The following is a 20,913-nucleotide window of genomic DNA, read 5'->3' as shown; positions in this document are numbered from 1 at the left end:
GGAATCCCGCCAGGTGTTCCTCCAAGAATGCTCCTAGGAATTTTCCAGGATCCCCCCGGGAGTTCCTCCATAAATTCCTCTAGGAGATCCTCCAAGAATTTCTGAGAATTCCGTTCCCAAGATTTCCTCAAAAAAACTTATCGGGAGTTCCATCAATAATTCCTAAGTCCGTCTCCTAGGTCGTAATTCCTCCGGAAATTATTCAAAAAGTTCCACCAGGAGTTCCACTACGCAGAACATCACCAACATGTTCGAAATGGATCGGAAAAAAATACAACGGCCGGTGCATGCGCGTGTGGTTTGATTAATTTTTACTAGTGTTATTAATTTTGACAAGTCCATGTTTGGAATAATTTTGGACCAAAAAATGGACCACCGGTGAAGTTGCCCTTATATGACAACGAAAGAATAGGTTCCAAAATTGCCTATTTGGGGTCCTGTCACCGAGAGTCCGAAAATGGTTTGAATCACTTTGAAATTTGTGACATGATATTCAATAACTTCTATGTGAAAAATCATGATTTTTGAGCCGTCAAAAGGTATTACAGTCGACTCTCCACATCTCGATGTTCTATATCTCGATATCTCTCCCTATGTCGATGATTTCCAAGGTCCCTTCATCCTGCATACAATTTCTCTCTCCACATCTCGATATCCTCCTTATCTCGATATCTCCGTATCTCGATGTGTGCCTGTTGACTTTTCGTTCCCAATTTTCTCTCTGTATGTCGATATGCCCAATATCGAAGGTTGAAGACCAAATTTTTGGGGTTCAAAACAAATTAGGAACGAGCATTGACTGATTGTTTATTATTTTCTTGGTAACGGAGTGTTTTTCAATCTAGTATTCAATAAAAAATTGTTCTTTGTCTCGATCTCTCCCTATCTCGATGGTCCCTTCGATATCGAGATGTGGAGAGGCAACTGTATGTGGTGTATGATATTCTGGAAGTGTTTTATTTTGTTTCCTGGATCTCGAAACCGATATCCTATGCCCATGTTTCCGAAATGACCACAACAGTGTCCAAACTGACAATGTGATGTATTCAATAAAATAGATCAATGTTCCTTTGACTTTTTGATGAGAATTATTCCATTTGTCCTACGATTCCAATATGGAAATACCTCAGGAACCCTGAAAAATTTGGACCGAAATCCGAAACCATCACACAATTCAAAATTTCAATGCAAATCCATTACTCCTTTGTGATGAAAATCTCATCGAAATTGATGAAATGATGGTGAAACTAGTGAAATGGCGACACCCAGTACTGTAAAGGTTAAATACTCACAAAATAGTTGCATTGAATAGGTCAGAATGGTCCTTACGTAGTCATTCCGCAAAATTGCATCCAAGACTGCAATTGGCCACTACTTTCGCAGTTAAGCTCCATCCTCGACCTGAACCAGTCGAGCTCCTAATGGACATATTTGCACCACTGACCAGACCGTAAAGTGTTGAACTATCCACTCACACAAACTCCTCTCATAAAGCCGGCTCTGCTTTAGCACTCCATAACCGGGCATCAAGTCGTCCGAGGAGCTCCGCATTCGGTACAGGACGGGCCTCATTTGCTGGTAATAACAGTCTCGTAAAGTCTATGCCCTCTCTCTGTGGGCTCAACCGCCAGACTGAAAATGCTTGAAGATCGTTTTTTCGAGATCGCAGCCGCTGGCTCACCACACACAGAAGTCAACCGGCTTTGCATTAAACTTTGGAGTTTTACGACCCTTATGAGAGTACCCATGTCCGTACGTGGCAAAAGCCGCTGTTGAACGTTAATCCACCATTAAAGGCACGGTGCGATCGGTCGTCGGTAGCTCGCAGATCCGGCGATGGTGGTAATAAGAGATCACGCTGATTGAGTCTTAAATAGGTACAAATTTATTACGTCAGGTCTTGGCGGGCGCAGTGATTTTCTGCGCCCGCTATGGGCATTTCGAGATGGGCTGCTGTTGAACGGTGAACGACCAGCTTCGGCTCACCGCAGCGTTGAGTAATATGGAAATTGATTTGGCATGACTCGTTACATTGTTGGGTTCAACGAGCAGGGTCTCTCCTAGAGGTTGGGCGGAGTGGAGCCGCTTGGTTGGAATGTGCACTGGTCATGGTGGATAATTTGTGATGGAAGGGACGCGATTACCTCGAGCCACTTTGTGATACTTTGTGGGGAGAGATTGAAAATTAAAACCCACAGGCGTCTAATTGGAATCATGATTGTAAATGTGTCTTACTTTCTCGTGAAATCTCGAAGGGTTGAGTATGATCAAGGAAAAGCTGAATTACACATTTCCGAACTAATTCTTTGGGCATTCATCGTACCAAAGCCAAAGCTTATATTCACTCAAGTATTATGTTTAGAAATGCCACATTTGCCACCTCAAAAACGTAACTACGGATTTAATTCAAATAAACTGATGCATCAGTCCGGAAAAGTTGTAACTATAATCCATTCAAATATTTATTCTACCCTGTGTGGCTATTCCACTTCTGACCAAGGATGCTCACATTCCCAACCAGATCAACTTTATATCTATCTGCATCTCTCACCATTTTGCAGAGATTATCTCAATCTACATATCTCGGAACCACATTTTCACAACCATCTGTGAGCCTCCCAATCCCACCACCCGACGACCCCACTCGGAGTCATCATGGGTTCTTCTAACCTATGTTGTGCATCAATCTCGATATACCGACGCACAACAAGCGTAGAAACTATCACACAATATAGCATAGCTTCCTGCTGCCACTGCAATATGCGCCCTCCCCTGTTCAAAGAACATTTCTGATATATCGACAGCCATCACCTAAGTTGTGGGGGAAGGAGATTGAGTCTCGATTTTGACATCCTCAAGTGTTGGGCCATGATGCATCATCCAACGAACGGGGACTCAGCCGGTTCTGAAACCGCAACATCAATGAGGATCCCAACCGGCTTGGGGAAGTGGGTTTCGAGTTTGATAAGAACCTCACCTACCTGCTGCTGAACCTTGGCCTCTCGATTCGTCTCCGTCATATGTGTCTGAAAAACCACACGACTTTTGTTGTTGCAACATACTGGCCTGGTCCCCCCGCCCTTACCCCCACTTTGAGGGTGAGGGCGCTTTCCAACCAAAACATTTATTATGTATGTGCATAGAGAGAAAGGCACACAGTTCGAGTTCACCCGGGTCGAAGGTTGGAGAAGCGAGCTCTGCTGTTTCATCAACTGCTTCCCGTCTGCAAACTTCCCAACGCCATGCCTGCCGTTCGCTCGACAGTACACACAGGAGAACCACTTGCCACAATCCCCAGAGACCACACCAACAACAGCAGCAGCAGAAGCAGCAACAGCAGTCTTCTCTTCGGCAGAAGCAGCATTTTGTGCACACATAAAGTGGTTTTCGGTATTTTCCTTGCCTCACCCACCCCCCAAAAAGCCGCAAACCCACACAGCTGCTGCCGTTAGTCTGCCACCATGGCTGCTGTTGGAAAATATAAAATAGTTGAATCATTGGTTTCACTGGTCTGAGTAACTATGTAGAACACCACAATTCTGCGGTTTCCTCGGCCGCATCATATAGGATACAAAATACACCACGAGACCATTGCTGTGGCTAGAACTACTGCCAGCAGTTTCACCGAACTCCCGTCCCCTGATGCTCCCTCCCCTCAAATTCCGAGAAATGGAGCGACGACTATCAACAGGACATGGAATTCTCGCACAAAACTCTGTCCTTCTGAACTGGTGATGCTGGGCCTGGAGATAGTGAGTCGGGTATCAAATGACTCATCTCATTTGCCATGCCCTCCTCCCGCTTCCTTGACCATCACACGCGTCGTCATCAAATTCTCCGTCCAGCAAATTGTGCTTTGCTCCTTGGTCCCCACTTTCAAGTAGAGCACACAATGGCTTCATCTAGTCCTGTCGCATCTCCGGCGTGGAGGATGATACACTCTCACACCCACACACACACATTCCGGACCCGAAGTTGATGATATCAGAAAGTTACACTCTGAAGGGCCACTAGTCTGGAGTAGTGTTCTCTTACAAGCAGCAGAAGCAGAAGCAGTAGTGGCAACCGTCAGCACCGGAATATCTGCACTCAAATAAGTTCTCCACTGCCGGTGTTCGACGAATGGTTGCTCTTCCTCGCACCTGATGCGACTTTTGAACTCTTGAATGGGGCCCGCTCCCGCCACCCCGTATTGGGCACACGGGGTTTATCGAAGCAGAGCGGTGCGATCCAAATTGTCGAAGTTTGAATTGCATTTTTCGGGGAAATGGATTAGTACAGATTGCATACATTAGGGCGTCAGTATGGAGGAACGCTTTCTGCAAAATTTGCATCGGTCGATATGGAAGGACTCGGATTTCGTCGATTATTGGACTTTTGGATGCGTATGGTTTGAAGGACTTTGTATCAAACAGAAGTTTAGTTGGGAGAGATGACGTGAGTTTCGATTTTATCAGATGATTAACCATATTAAATATTCGAATGATGATGCATTTTGAACAACTGGGTCAGCATGGAGCACTTAATATAAACTCCTAGACCTGGCGTCCTGTCAAACTTTGTCTTGTCATCAAGAAGGCTATTGAAAAACGCCATGAAACGTCTCCTACAAAATGTAATTTCCGATCTCTCCCGTTGTTCCGACTTTCCCGTTTGATATTCTTAGCTTTTTATGCACAAACATGTCGGAGCACTTTAAGAACATCACCCGTTCTGAGGCCATTTCGTGACATACAAACTCCATCTCATTTTTATTTATACGGCAGAGCAGACAGTATATTCCCCATATTCTTAGATCTCTTCTGATCGAAAACCCTTTTGCCAGCAAAATCAAGTGGCCCATGAATTCGAACGAACAGGATTCGATCGAAAGTTGGATCCGCCGTAAACAAAAATGAGGGTGAATTTTTTTTCATCTATTTTATAACCGTCGTTTTCATGAAGAACATACATTTCATGTTACTTCCACCATAAATTTTTTGGCCCGTTAAGGAGCACCAAATGTTAAAACTTGTGTTTCATATTTTGAAATTTTTGTTTCTGTTTGAAATTAATCGTTTAGTATCCAACCGATTTTATTTTATTTTTTTAATATTTTTAGTATATTTGCGATCATTGGATACCTGGTTCCGAAGGTATTCCATAATTCCTTGGGGATTCATTCTGTGATCATTACGGACTTAAATACATCTGAACTATGATTTTTCCGCAAACTTAAAATAATTGACATAAATCAAGATATTTCTTAGAAACTGTTGTAAAAAAATAAGCAAATTGTTGAACCCGTTTAAGCACCTAAAACACCTTCATGCTAGAAAAATAACGTAATACAATAAAGCAAGATTTATTTTTCCTTCACAAATTTCTCGGCCAAGAGTTTCGTAAATATTGAGTGCTTCGGAAAGCCCAAGCAAGACGGTTCGCTGAAGAAGTTGTTTTTCGTTTTTGTGCGTTTTGTTGGGTTATGTTTGATCCATTTGTTCTGTTACATGCTCCTGTGAGGCGTGCGTCCGAGTTAAGACCAATCGTTTCCAGTTCGTGTTGTGCGAGTGTCATGAAAGATTACCTACTGGTGAGCTCGTTTCATGCTTATGATAATATATTGCTATCGTTTCAGCGTTACTTTTTTGTAATATCCAAACAAACTATGAATGGCTCGTCACTACTTGTAGCCATTACCAATGCCAATACCATTATTCCTGTTTTAAATAGTTTCAAAATTAATTTACCTTTCTTTTTTTGTCAAAACAACTAGTGTATGGCTTGACATTATGAATGTTCAGGTATTTTCTAATCTTCTACCAATAATTTTCCATCGCGAGACAAAAATGCAGAACTAGTTTTAAGTAAAAACTTATTTATTTATTTATTTTACGGCAAAATCGCCTCCTCTTTGCATCGCAGAGGAGTTTCTATCAAGCCTGCTCCCAAATCTGTTTTCTTCTTTACTAATCAACACCCTTCCCGTGATGATTGTGGAGATGCAGAGGTATTCTCGATAACTTCTTCTTTCTGGTGTTACGTCCCCACTGGGACGATAACTAGAAGCAGCAATCACACACTATCATTCCTTTCACATCCTAACTGACTGTAAGGACTAGACCGGCACTGTTGTTGATCAATAATATGAGAACTTCTGAAATGTGCTTTTTGAGAATAAGCGGAAAGTCTCATCCCTTATTCATTTGGATCGAAGTGCAACTCTTACCAATTCCGATCAATCACGGAGTAGCAACCATTGACATGGACAGTCAGTCTATGCTATGCTACACAAAACCCTCGATCAGGAGTTTCGTAATGTCTTCCAGTGATTCTACCAGCGATTCCTTCAAGAATACATTCGGGGAATTCTCCTACGATCATTCCTGAGGTTTTATCGATCCTTGCTATGATTTCGCAAGGAATGCTTAAGAAAAATACTTAAGAAATTTCCCCCAGTACATCCTCCAACGTAGATTCTTTCAGTAATTTCCACAAGTTTTGTTTTGTCCGGGTATTTGGAATGAAAATCGATTAAGTATATTTACAATTACATCCTTCAAGAATTCCAATAATTATTCAAGCTTTTTTCTGCAGGGCGTTTTTCATTGATTCTTCCACGAATTTCCCCAGAAAATCCTTCTGAGATCTTTCTGTAAAATTCTTCAGCAACTTTGCGCTCGCCAGATGTGAAATTTTGGCTGAATTATAATGCAAGTACAATAAAAGATCTATGTAATCTCTGCAGCAATTCTAACGGGAAACTAGGAAATAATTACCCAGTTATTTGAGAGTTCTTTATAAAAACACTGACTTAGTAGTTTGCCAATAAGTGGTTTGATAATACTATTTTTAGTGGATTATATTATGTTTGGTAAATTCGTGGAGGTATTGGTACTGATTCTTGAAGAAACCTTGCTTGGATTACTAATTCAACTAGGTCGTAATCTTTGAAAAATTCTTTTTGGAATATCTGGCGAGATTTTGTACGGACTTCCGCAGATTCCCAACGATTTTTTTCAGTCGTTCTCAGATAATTTATTGTTAGATTACTAATGAATTCAATCGGGTAATCTTGAACATATTATCATTAATTTCTAGATGACATTCTTGAAAAACGCTTTGATGGTTGTTTGGATTTATGTATTTTTATTTATGTATTAGCAAGCTTGCAATATTTTTTTTTGACGGGATATCTTTTATCGTTTTTGATCCTTAGATCCAACGAAAGTTTCACCAGATCAAGAATTTATTTAGAAATCAGCCATGAGCCATGTCTTACGCATAATTTCGAAAGCATTCTTGAAATAGGATTGGTTTGTTATACTTAATTTGCCGTAAAATGTGGTCTAAATTTAGATATACAGAGTAGTTTTTTTCGAATCATTAAAAAATATCTGTCCTTTCTATTCATTTTACGTGACTCTTACACGGCACCTCCGTAGTTTTGATTTTTTGACTGGAAATTGTTAGCAGAAGGTCATCTTAACACTCTAATTCGCAAAATATAAGTGCTTTTTTTGTTAAAACAGCGAAACAATGAATCTAAAAAATAAAAACCTGGTATAAGAGACTGACTATACATAAAAGTTTTCTGAAAAGATCCTTGGTCTTTGAGATTTTTCAATAAATCATGGATGTTTCATTGTCCAAAACTCTTTCAAAAATCAAATCGTTTCAACCAACAATATTTAAAAAAAATCATAAAATTTTTATTATCATCAATAACTTAGATCGAGTCCTCCGAATGTGAACATATTGTCTGAAAAAGACAACATTATTTAATGTTTCAACATCCAAGAAAAAGCAGTTGGAGAATTTTCAAACCTCTCCAAAAGTGTAAGTGGTTAGAATAATCCTTTAATTTTGGATCCAATATGTGTGGAACTGCAATGTTAAATTAATATCTTATATTTTCCAATATTTGACAAACAATATGCATAAAAGTAAAAAAAATCTGAAAGGGGAAGTGGTGGTAAAATGAACACCTTGACTTTTCTGGAGAAAAAACAAATTTCGATGAATTTTTATCACGCACGGACGATTTATAGCGTAAATCAGAGTGTTCGAGTTGATACGTAGGTCAATTGAAGTGAAAATATCAACGAAAACTAAGATTTTAGAAAATCACGTTTGAAAATTAGAACTGACGTATCTTTTAGCTCGGAAGACTTGAGGTTTTTCAGTGACGTGAATATCGTTATGATATGAGGTCAAATCTGATACCTTTAGAATTCTTTTTGAATGGGTTACAATCATTAATGGGTATATTTTCGGTAATGCAATAAAAATTTTCAGAAATATTTGTTTTGCTCACGTTTTTTGCATGATGTACATTTTACCACCAACAGCTGTTCATTTTGCCCACATAGTGCAGCTAAAATGAACATTTCGTTGTTTTATGCTAGCGACAAAAATATATGAAAATTCAGCTGTTTTAGTCTGAATTCATTTCGCTGCTATAGATAACATCCCTGTTTTTGATGTTGTGGGATAGAACTATACAAATTCCTCGTTTTTATATCAGAAACAAGATGATTTCCTTAAGGTGTTCATTAGAGTGATGCAAATTTTGAAATTTTTGCTCCCCTATGCTTAAACGATTTTAATTATGGTAAATAGCATCCTCCCAAAGTTTGAAGTGATTCGGAAGAAATTTGGTTGTGCACACGCCATTTGAAGTTTATATGGAGATTTCTATGGAAAACGCCAATCTTTTGTGTTCAGCCCTCTATCTCTTCGTCATAATATTTTATGGAAAAGTGAACACACTCATCTCACGTTAAAACTTTCCAGCTACAACTTTGCCGAAGACCACATTTTGATTGGACGTCAGGATAAATTGTTATTCATCATCATAAAGTTGGTTTATATGTAGCATGCTTCACCAACTGTTCGGCTGGCAACATGGTGCTCCTGGCGGGAAGAATAGATCAAAGTAATCCAGGCTACTATGTTCTACAGCAAATAAGCAGTGTTGCTCTGAAAGTTATTGAATGATCATCTCAGCATGATTTAGACTTTGGTATCAATAATAACAAATAATCCATACGGCCCATCAAAATGTTGTCTTCGGCAAAGTTGTTGCTGGGAAGTTTCCACATGAGATGAGTGTGTTCACTTTTCCATAGATTATTATGACGAGCTGTAAGAGGACTGAACACAAATGGTTTTCGTTTTCCATAGTAATTTCCATATAAACTTCAAATAGCGTGTGCACAACCAAATTTCTTCAGAATCACTTCAAATTTTGGGAGGATCATTTTCATCATAATTGACATCGTTAAAGCATAGGGGAGCAGAAACTTCAAAATTTGCATCAGTCTAGTGTTCATTTTACCACCCCTTCCCCTATTCATAACCTTCATAAAGATTTTTAGTGATTCATCAAATCTTATGTATTTGAAGATACTGCTTCGAAATCTGGACATCCGGGAAAAATCTGTGAACTGAAAAACTGAATATGATTGCCTCCATGAATTCCACCACAGACTCTTCAGTAAATCCTGCAGATCCAGTGTATCGTTTGGTTTTATTCCCATTACTATTCCAGAAATTTATCCGCAGATCCTTCCGAGCCTTTTTTAAGGCTCCAGAAATGCCTTCAAATATTTTTGCAGGACCTCATCAGGTGTTTCTCAGGGAGTTTTAGGATTTCCTTTAGAAAAGCCTTGTATTTTTTCAAATCCAATCAATATTCTGAAAAATAGATTCCCGCTCAAAAAAAAAAATTGTGAATATATGCTCAAAGGCATTATTTTGTAAATTTTTGAAAATTAAAACGCTAAAGAAATTCTTGTAGGGAATTCTGAACAAATATGTGGAGTAACTCCGAAAGAAATCTGATTTTTTTAACGAAAATCTTGAAGACAATCTTAGGAAAATTTATGTGAGAAAGAATAGATGAGTTCCACGAAAAATTCGTTGAGGATTTCGCTGAACATTTTCGCGTGTTTTAAAACTAAATTAAAGTAAATATTGGGTTTTTGATACCAATGCTGCTCTCAGAAATGTTTGATTTTGAGTCAATCTAAAACTACAATTCATTAAATTAATCATTCGATTTATTGAGTGAATACATACTTTTCGGAAATTGTATACTTTTCGTGGAAAAAGGGGGTCCCTAATTAAATTGAACTTGTACCACTGTTTGTGTGAACTTACTTCTAGGATAAGTTTCTTTTTCCCTTGCGGAATATGCGTAAGTGCCTCTGCTTACGGATCCGCCATTCGTTTTTGGCCCTTCAGACAGGAGTATTTTTTTTGTTTATTTATAGAGGTTTTAAACCAACTGGTTCATTCACCTCTTTAGAAGATATTGTGTTTACAACTTATCAAATAATTTACATTTTATGAACAATTTCAGTATCTTGACTTCTTTCAGACAGGAGTATGATTGAATATAAAGAGCCATACAATCTTGAACAAATTATTTTGTTAGAACAGGTCATTGCTACCGGTGGATACCTTGCCACAATAGATGGCAGCTTATATCATATATATTATTTCAATATTCAAAACGAACACATTTTTCAGCCATTTTTCAGATGATTCAGATGATGTTCAGACAATTTGACAAAAAATCTGAAACAAAGTTGTTTCCAAACTTCGAAAATCGAAACCATGATTGAACAAATCGATTGACGTATAATTTTTATCTTTTTTTGTATTAAATCCAATCGGCCTCAGCAAAGTTGTAAGGCATACAATTCTCAATAAAAATATAGCTTTCAATTTTTTTTTTTTTCGATTTTACGAACTTCTACTGAAAAATCTATCGATTCTTTGCTAACTATAGTTAAGAAAATCTGCATTGATTGAGTTTCTAAACACATATAAAATTCTATTCCAATATATTTTTGTATTGAATCAAATCCAATCGTCTTTTCGGTTATGTTGCAGGCGATAAAATTTGTAATATTTTTTTTTCACTAGTTTTAGTCATTTGGAAAGGCATCTAGTAGCACAAATCTTTAAATTTGCTTCCTCAAAAACTTAGAACTGTTCAGAAAATGGCAAAAGTTAATCGATTTGTCTGAAATTTACATGGTCAATGATGGAAAAATCCTATTTTACAAACGCTTGCGCTTTTTGGCTCAATTTGTAGCGAAATAAAGCTCCAACTTAGCACATTGCAACTCAGTTGCTCTTTAAGCAAACAAAACAGTTTGCCTAACTTTTGACGAGAACGTCTGAACAGGAAATTTCGACAATGACTGACTGCCGCCGGATTCTAGCGCACCGTTCCTAACCGTTACTATGTGTTGTTAGCACAACCGAAAACAGCAGCAGAGTTGAGTGACTTCCCGACACCTTTTGGCCACACAGAGCCCTAGTTTGCACCGGTCTGTCCATCTGTCCATCGTCTAGCGCCGCACCCTGAAGCGTGTAAACACAAGACCCCGGCTGCAATGGACACCTAAGTCAACACACAGTTCCTCCAACCGGGACCCGGTTCGGTTGTTACTTTGCTGCAGCAACTTCAGCTGGCAAATGCAATTACAACTTTTGACACGGATTTAATTACAGCCATGTATTCTAAATGGCGATGGACAGTTGCTGCATAGTCGGCAAGCGTTCGGAACACTGACTGAGGAACGGAATGACTTGGAGGTCAGTCCCGTTAGAATTGGACTGTTTGCAACTATCGCTGACCAACCTCAACCTGATTTCCTCTATACTAGCTAGCTGTTTTGGAACTGTGACACTTCGATGATGTCCCCATTTCCCTCCATGTCCAGCTGCACGCTATCAAATTCGGTTCAGTTTTTCTAGCACCACTAGGTTAGGTGGAACAACCCAGGGGTTTTTTTTCCAGTCATGTTTGGGAAGCTAGTTTCCAATGTTTGAACAGTACATCGGAAGAGTCATGTGAGGGCTACCGCCTCCGGATGCGATGTACTACAACACGCTACCAAACGAACAAACCAACCACCGGAAAGGGGTTGGTTGGGACAGGACGAACAGGGGGTTGTAGTCTGAGTCTGTGTAAGCGCTTGTACCACAAATGTGTTACAAGCTTTGCACTTCGATAGTTGGGCTTGTTCGGAACGAGAGATGCGGCGGAGAGTGGACGGAGGTGGTTGTACAAAAAGTTGTAGGTTGGCAAAAGAACATGCTCATGATGCTGCTGTTGATGGTGTTGTGCACAACCTATATGTTGTAAAGAGAGCTCAGGATGAGTTGAAGGGGGGACTGCTTTGTAGAACACATCAACGTACGACCGTTCCTTTACGACTAAAAATTCAGATTATTAATATATAATCAATATCTCTACAACTTATCAAATAAGACGGTCTAGATGTTCCGCTAAGTTCGCTTGAAGCCCTTTCTGAGTTGCCATGAATGATACATATGTCTGTCGTTCACCTTTAAAAAATCCTCCATCCGTTCAGCTACCAACCAATTCCGATTCGCATTCATCCTCAACATTCAATTCACCTATCCTGAACGCTAGGTATGTCCCTATGTTATGTGGTTCAGCTACCAATCTCCAACATCGCTGCCATCGTGCCAAAGATCCCATTTTCACACGCCATTTATCAAATTGCATTCAGAGCGTGACCAGCAGTTCTAGTAGGAGCCTTCTCCAGGTGAAGGTACCACCTGTGTGTAGATAGCGCAGAAAAACGCTCGACAAAAAATTCAAACTCTTTTCGGAATTTCTAGCTCTGTCAGTGAACCAGAACACCACCGCCGCCGTACGGATCTATCGAACTGACGTCCGGCGGCGGGATGTGGACGTGGAAATAGCGTAAATAGTTCAAGCATTCCTTGCAGCTCGAGCTCCCGAAGAAAAAATCTTGATGCGACCGAATGAATGACGCACTAAGGGAATCTAGATGGCCACAAGTCACTTTTTTATGTCGCTTTTATTATGAAATAATGTTATGCACTTAACACGTGATTAGAATAATAAGTCTGGGTTTGCAATCATCAAGAATATGAAAAATCCTTCAAATTAGTTTTGACCATCTAGATTGACAAAATACACCTTAGTGCGACATCTGAGCGAGCAAACGAACGAAAGAACGAATGGCAGTCACTGTCCAGCAACCCTCTTTCCGCATGCCCGATGCCGGGCCCAATTCAATTATGCTCAATTTTCATACTTTTTCCTCATCTTCTCCCCTTCAATCTTCCAATTCCAGACGGAGATCTCGAAAAGGTTAAATGCAATAATCACCCAGATTGTACCGTTCCTGTCGCAGGAGCACCAGCAGCAGGTCCTGACCGCAGTCGAGCGGGCGAAACAAATCACCATGTCCGAGCTGAACGCTGTGATAGGGGTGAGTCCCATTGCCTTCATTCGCGCGCAGTTCACCCATTTTCATAAATCTGATTTCTTCTTCCAATCAGCAACAGCGACCGGATCTGCCTCGGCTACTCCAGCAGATGCACGCCCAGCAGATCCCCGGAGCCCACGGAGCGCCTCCAATGCCTGTCGGTATGCCTCACCCTAGTCTTGGCCCTGGTGCCCTCGGGGGACCCCTGGGAGCCCTTGGAAGCACACCACCCCAGCACCCTTTAGCCATCCTCAACAAACAGGAACTGCACCGACCGGAGGAGTCCAAGAGCAGCAATAGCAACATCATGCCCCTGGACGACCGACATGTAAGTATGGAACTGTCCCCCGCGCGGAAAATATCTATTTTAGCCCTAATGGTGTGTGTGTTCAATTCGTTCTTTTCGTCCCGTCCCCCCCATTCGTTACCCGACCGTGATCATTGCAGCGAAGTTCCATTTCACCCACCGACCGAGACAAGTACCGACCGCGGACGCCCGAGTCTTCCCACGAGCTGAAGAAGGTCAAGAAGGAGGAGAAGGACATGGGTCATGTGAGTGACTTTTGCTTGTGGCGTTCAAGAACTGGTGGATGATTAATTTGATTTCTTTGTTTTTCTCCGCTCTTTTTCATGCGCAGTCCGATGGGGAAAAGTCAGACCAGGATCTCGTAGTTGATGACGCTTCGGAGATTAACCCGATGAGCCCGATGCCCAACCAGCACCATAATGGTAAGTACCGGTTAATTTGAGGAGTATTGTTAGTTAATTCGTGTAGAGCAATCTGTACTAGAGAGACTCAAATATCCGTAGCACTAATGAATCAAGAGTTAGACCATGCTGAGGTTGTTGATATCCAGGACATACAATTTCTTAGAGCTTGCCACACGTTATACAAATGCTAAAATGATCAGTTATTAATAAACGTTCTCAATAACTGTAGTTTTTATAAAACACTTAACTCCAAAAAACTTCTCTTTCATGATTGTTTGATACATCCGTATTTAGCCCACAGAGATACTCTTGAGTAGTGGTTCTCAATCTTTTTGAAGCTGCGACCCTCTTCAAAGTTTTGCGAACTTTCCACGGACCCCCAAATTTGATGACCTCTAAACAACAGCCAATGGAATATCCTCCAGATATCCACACCCAATAATTTTCACCTTGATCCACCACAGATAATAGAAGAATTTTTCAAAGATAATTCAGAGTCCCCCAAAAAAATTGCCAAGAGTCTTTCCAAGATTCTGATAAACAACTTCTAAAGGATCTTACAAAATCCTGCAATAGATCACTCAGTTGAGAAGATTTCAACAAAAACAACTTCCTGAAATTTTTCAAAAAGATGTCCAGGAGTAGGTACCTAGGATAAAATTTTATCTGAAAAACGTTGTAATTGTTTTTACAATATATGAGAGGTTTCTTCGGGTAAAATTGCATCAGAGTCCGAGAATTTCTCGTAAATATGTTTTTTTAAATATATTAGAATTCGACCTCTGCATGCTTCTTTGAATATTATGAACAACTTATCGATAGAGCTTTTTAGAAATTAGGCAATAGTTGTTAAAATAGAACCAATAAGTCTTTAAAAACTTCGTTAGATATCCGTTAAGAATTTCCGATTTTTTTCTTTCAAAAATCTCAATAAAAATCCTGCTGATAGATTCAACAAGATTTCGCCTTTTGTTTGAGTGAAAACAGTGAATACTTTCAATTTACCAATTCCGTGAATAGTTCGCTAAGGATCTTCTCAGAAACTCTCCAGGAAGCTGGCAAAAAATGTCAAGGCTTAGTCCTAAAAAATGCCAGGAATTTTCTACATACATTGCTAAGAAAAATGTTAATTTTGTTTTCTGGCTTGCATTGAATGTTAGGGCTTGTAATCTCATATGGACAGAATTGCATTATAATTATTCTATCAGTGATTTTGTGAATAAAAAATCGTTTTACTAATGTTGAAAATAAAATTTCACTAACCATGAGTTCTTGCAAAACAAGTGAGATAAGAAATTCCTCTCACTTTTTTATCAATACAAAAATGACAGGTTGAAAAAGCCTGCTCTTGTGTATCCCTGTCCTGAAATCTAGATCTTCTTGGATTATAGATCTTTAGGTACAAGTCAGATTCATATTATTTTGTAAGACATACATATTTTAAATACCGTAAGCCGAGGTAACATTGATCATATTTTTTTAAATATTTCTTCAAAATTTCGTTAGAAAATGCATTTGTTGCAAGTTTTATATTTTTAAAACAACACCCCGAGAAAGATGAGACAGCTCACTGACAGTTAGCATGTTTCCTTGCCTTCTTTAACCTCTTTCTTTTAGTCCTGAGTGGTGCACAACGGTCAGATGAACTTAATTTGGTCAAAATTATATTCACTTCTTGTTGTCACTATGTTTCTATACTTAGTGATCAATTGTTTTTTGAATTGTGAAATTATCGAAAAATACCTGGATATTTTAATTAAGTTTACTTAAATTTTGACGGATTTTCACTTTCCGCCCTTCGAATGTGCGATTTTTCAGTGACAGTTGGTGACAGGTTCCCATGACTTTTGGGAGCTCGCAATCTAAGCCAGCTGTCTCCTCTCTCTTAGTTAACATCCATGGCTCGCGTCTATACACTTTATTTTGTTCTCTGAAAGTTCAAAGCATGTTTTCAAAAATATTTTAAGTGAGTTTTTCATAAAGCTGATATAGGGTAACATTGATCACCCATGAAAACAACATTCGGTTATATTGAAAATATCATTACTTACTAAAATCATGGTCCCTAGAAACGAATATAAAGCCCAAACTCTTAAGTCATTTACTATTTTAATTATTTCACTATTAAAAACATTCCGAATTGTGGAATACGCCTGAAGGTAGGCAATTCCCTAAGGAAATTCTGCTTTCTTTTTAGTAATTTGTGAATTATGCTTAACAGAACATATTTATGAAAATTTCGACAACGGAATAGTTTTTGGTGATGTCATATCATATCGTTTTCAGAATTCATGTGAGACATGATTGTATGATCGTGTTATCCATAATCATGAAAAACATTGTTTCGAATAGTTGAAAAATTCACGCATGAACACAACTCATTTTTCGCAAAAACGTTAATGTTTGTAAGCTCATGAATAGAAGAACCACCATTTATGCATTGAAAATATTTCATCGACAAATGTTGATTCGAACTTTTCACGAGAAGGGTCATTGCGATCAATGTTACCCCATTGATCAATGTTACCCCGGATCAGTCTTCAAAGATCATCATTGCAGCACAGATATTTTGAAAAGCATGCTTTGAAAATATCAATGCCTCGCGTAGGATTCGCGCCTTTTCATTTCAATTGCTCCTTTGCTCACTTGATCATTTTTTTTTTGTTTATAGAGACTTTACCCAGAAGGGGCATTCGTCTCTTCCACTTGATCAATAAAAATGCATCATTGATTCAAATCATTTCAACGCAAACTGCATACTCTAGACCTCGGATTGCCAGCCTTGGTAAGCATAAAAACACCTTGCAAAATAGCGGTTTTCAACGAGCTTTCATTTGGAACTTCTTGGTTCACCTTTCGAAAACCCTATCTAAAGGGCTATGTAAACAGTATCGTAAATAAATTAAAGTGTTGTAGTTAAATGTACTTACCATGGGTGTAAGCTTATAATAGGTATATGTGAGTAATATCATTGGTTTAAAGATTAGCTCTTTCTACGAAAAACCAGTTTAGTGTAAAAGGTCAGTCATATTTTCGCTAGTTGAGGTCATTTATTTCGCCAATATTCTGCTGGTACAACAATATTAGCTTATTATCACATAACTCAGAAACATATTTCCTATTGGCAAGAGACAATTTATATGTTTAAAAACGTTGCAGGTAAGACTTAATCATCCGGGCATAACAGAACTTGCTTAACGGCTACAATGGACTTAAATAGGAAAACTTTCGATTTGTTTGTTTAATTTAGAGTAATAGTCTTACTTGAACTTGATTTTAAGACTATCAATAATTTTAATTGCTTTGATTCGGCACTCAGTCTTATGAAATTACATTGCGCCAGAACGCTGCAAAATATTAAATCGCTGTTTTTCTCTGATTTTATAAGACTGAATGCCAAACCAATGCAAATAAGGTTAGAATATGGGCGTGTGTAGCATGTTAAAATATTCTTTTTTCGTTATGGTAAAACTCTCCCAGGCAATACAAAGACATTTTTATTGTTAATAACATGCGATAACATATTGTTAATTACTGAATTACAATGTGTCGAAGATCAGGGTCCATTCCACAAATCACATGCAGATTTGTAACGATAATCATACCGCCAACAACGCTACAGAGTTGATGCTCCTGTTCGTAAATGACGCCAATGTAGTAAGAAGACATATATGTATGATGAAACATCACATCATTTTCTTCGGGAAAGAGATTTGAAACTGATTGTGATACTAAACAACAGCTTCAGGAGAATCCCTTTGCTCACACAAGATAGCTACTGATACGCACTTTGTGACCTTGCAATGAAAAGAAAACATTGTTGGTTGCTAAGCCTACCAACAATGTTTGTTACCCTCCTGCAGTGTAGTGCGCTAACTCCAAGGAGCCACAAATGATTCAGAAAAATGATGCAGTATTGAGCATTTTGCACCTTATTAGACTAATGTGCAAAAAATATTTGCACAGTGAATATTTTCACACCTCACACATAACAGTTACAGTTTGACAGTTCTCTAAGGTTGTTCGTACCCTAGGGAAGTAGGGATGCTGGGCAGGAGACTACATTATTTTATATTCCTGCAGCTATGCGAGGTACTGATGGTACGTCATAGCCAGCATTGTGGCCAAATATGAGCTCAATACCTTCATTTTAAAAGAATGCCGAAGTTAAAACGTGCTGGAAATAAACAGGTTTCGATAATATCTATCTAACTGCTTTGAGTATTTTGGAAACGTCATAGCTTTTAAAGCATACGCCTACTAATATAAGTATGTGTGCAAATTGTATCTAGCAAATGCACAATTTCACTAGAATCTAAAAATTCGAGCAATGGTCAATATTTTTGCCGAAATGATTGGAGCAAATCAAAGCCTTGTTGGATTGGAAAATAAGGATCGTACATTCTCTTTCTCTTTGGTTTATGAATCAAAGCAACGAAATGCAAAGACAATTTTGAAGACTGCCCCGGATTACGGTACTTATATTAGTTCAGGGAGATACATTGTATGAAATATTGAATTCACTGCATGTCTTGAGTCATTCAGAAACTTCCTGAAATGTCAGTGATAACGTCTACAAGCCTAATATGTATTTTTTGTGACATTTTTAAGTGCAATTTATTATCCAGAAAATTCATGGATTCATGGATCGAACATTGGTCACGAGCATGCTTGGAGCTCAACTATCAGATTTTCAAGGGAAGCTTCAAGGAGTTCCTAAATCCTACCGTTTAATGCCATGATATTGATAAAGAACTCTCAGAGTTTTTCATGAATTCCCAGAGTGTTTCCAATAGGCTTTCAGAGGTTTACCAGATATACATAAAGCATTTCATAGATTACAGAGTCCTACTGGTAAAAGTTTTCTATAAGTTTACAGAGATGTTAATGGGCGTCCAAAGGCTGTCTATGCGTTTTTGATTCATTTAAGAATCTCTCATCTTTAGCGTAGTAGAGTAGAGTCCGCGGCTACAAAGCAAAGCCATGCTGAATACAGACACCTTCAGTTCGATTCCCGGTCGGTCCAGTATCTTTTCGTAATGGAAATTTCCTTGACTTCTCTAGGCATTGAGTTTCATTGTGCCTGCCACACGATAGACAAACGCGAATAAGTATGACAACTTTGACAAAGAAAACTTTCAGTCAATAGCTGTGGAAGTACTTTTAAAATAGTAGGAAAGTAATGCCAAGAAAAAGAAGATCTCTAATAAACCTCATAAACTCCTTGGTATCCCCTGGGAATTCCTTGTGAATCTTTTGGGAACCTTGGAAACCCATGGGAACGCTGTGGGAATCACTAGTAACTATTTAAAAACTACTACATATTACGGTTGTTCAAAATATTTTCTGGTTTACGGTAGCCGCAGAGTTCTACCGCAGCTGTCAATGTTCTACCGCAATCATTCTATCAATGAATTAAACAATTCAATCACAGTATGCATGAAAGAGAAAACGTTATGAAAAATAGCAACAAATAACAATCATCAATACGGTATCCAACACTCTTCTAAAATTTCATGTAAATTTAGGTCTTCAAAGATGCACATAAAAGAAGCGAATCTTTTGACATAATTTTACGTCCATCCTTAAAATTACATGATACCAACATTCCAAAAAAAAAAAAACACACGGCATGACCTGAAACCTACGAAGACTTAATTTTACGTTGTCACGTAATAATAAATCGTCATAGATTTCACACCATGCCGTGTGCTTTGTATGTCTCAAGCCAAACAGAACAGAAAAAAAAACTTACCGTCTAGCGGCTGTTGCATAGATTTTGTTCTCCCAGATTGTGTTAATATATCGCGCTTTATATTCACTATCCAATAGTTAATGTCTCTTCGACTGCACTGCTCACTTTGCCATACCATACAAAAACACTTTTCATTTCACACAAAGCTGGAAACATGTATTGTAGGGAATAATCAATCGGGAATGTAGGGAATAATCAACTGCTCCAAGGAGCATTCTTATGAATGTAACAAATAAGTGGGAACAACAACACTTAAATTATTAGTTTCTTATTTGTCTCGAGACATTCACTACGGAACACTTCCAATAATTCACTCTCAAACTTTCAGCAGTGCGGCAGCTGAAACGAAAGCCAGAAAAACTGCAGCTTCTGCTCCCATTCGCGATCTTCCGGTCAACTTGCTTACCACCACGATTATTTAATTATCACGCAACGCTCTACTCAATCCGATTGTAAATAACTGTTCTTAAATTTGATATTTTTTTTTCAATAATTACAGCAAGAATCACGCACGCCGTTTTGTCTCGGCCATGTTTGAATGCAGACTTGACGGTTTGCATAACATCCTCAGAAAAGTTTATTATCATGTAACTTTACGTTTCAATAAACATAGGAATAAGTTGTTCATTTAATTTTCATGGCTTTAAATATCCAGATTTCAAGTGGAAACTTTGGTTTTCAATGATGATGTAAAAGTAGGTTATTGATCGTTGGAATTTTATAATACGTCAAAGGAAACATAAATTCAAGTCGTATTTCAGTTTAAGATGCAAAATATTTAAGTGTAAATAGGTTTACATCACTTGTAATTCTCATTATTTTTAAGAGTGAAGGTATCATTGAAGCCTACTGATGATTTACCTGTGAAAATCAGTGATGTGTCAGCTGCGGTAGCTTTTCGTTGCACTGTAAAACGGCAAGTTTTCCTTTAAGGCGAAGTAGGCCGTCATTGAAATTTGATCGCGTCGTTGATGATTGTTGCTAATTCATCTCACGATTTCGAATCAAAGAAAATCAGTTGGTTTTGCACTGAAACTGCTGAAAAAGTATCAGCATACTTTATGCATGTTAGCGCGTACAGTGATACGTTTTCAAGTCAAAATAAACTATGAAGACTGAGTTTTATCACTTTGAAATGCAAGCTGAAAAGTCATCATTGTTGCCAAAACGAATGACGGGCTA

The 20,913-nt window shown here is 38.6% G+C and overlaps 1 protein-coding gene across 3 annotated transcripts in view; it reads left to right on the top strand.

The window, feature by feature from the left end:
- LOC5565805 (protein groucho) overlaps positions 1-20,913 on the top strand; it is a 115,666-nt gene that overhangs the window by 80,192 nt on the left and 14,561 nt on the right. For 2 of the 3 annotated variants that reach the window (XM_021853799.1, XM_021853800.1), the window contains 4 exons: positions 13,131-13,268; positions 13,339-13,593; positions 13,713-13,817; positions 13,904-13,994. In XM_021853799.1, coding sequence (XP_021709491.1) covers positions 13,131-13,268; positions 13,339-13,593; positions 13,713-13,817; positions 13,904-13,994 — 589 coding nt within the window. The remainder of the gene's footprint in view (positions 1-13,130; positions 13,269-13,338; positions 13,594-13,712; positions 13,818-13,903; positions 13,995-20,913) is intronic. The other variant, XM_021853801.1, reaches the window with a different exon arrangement.

The sequence above is a fragment of the Aedes aegypti genome, chromosome 3 (genome assembly GCF_002204515.2).
Source record: "Aedes aegypti strain LVP_AGWG chromosome 3, AaegL5.0 Primary Assembly, whole genome shotgun sequence".
NCBI lineage: Eukaryota > Metazoa > Arthropoda > Insecta > Diptera > Culicidae > Aedes > Aedes aegypti.
Note: the sequence above shows the minus strand (reverse complement) of the source record. Positions and strands in the feature narration are given on the sequence as shown.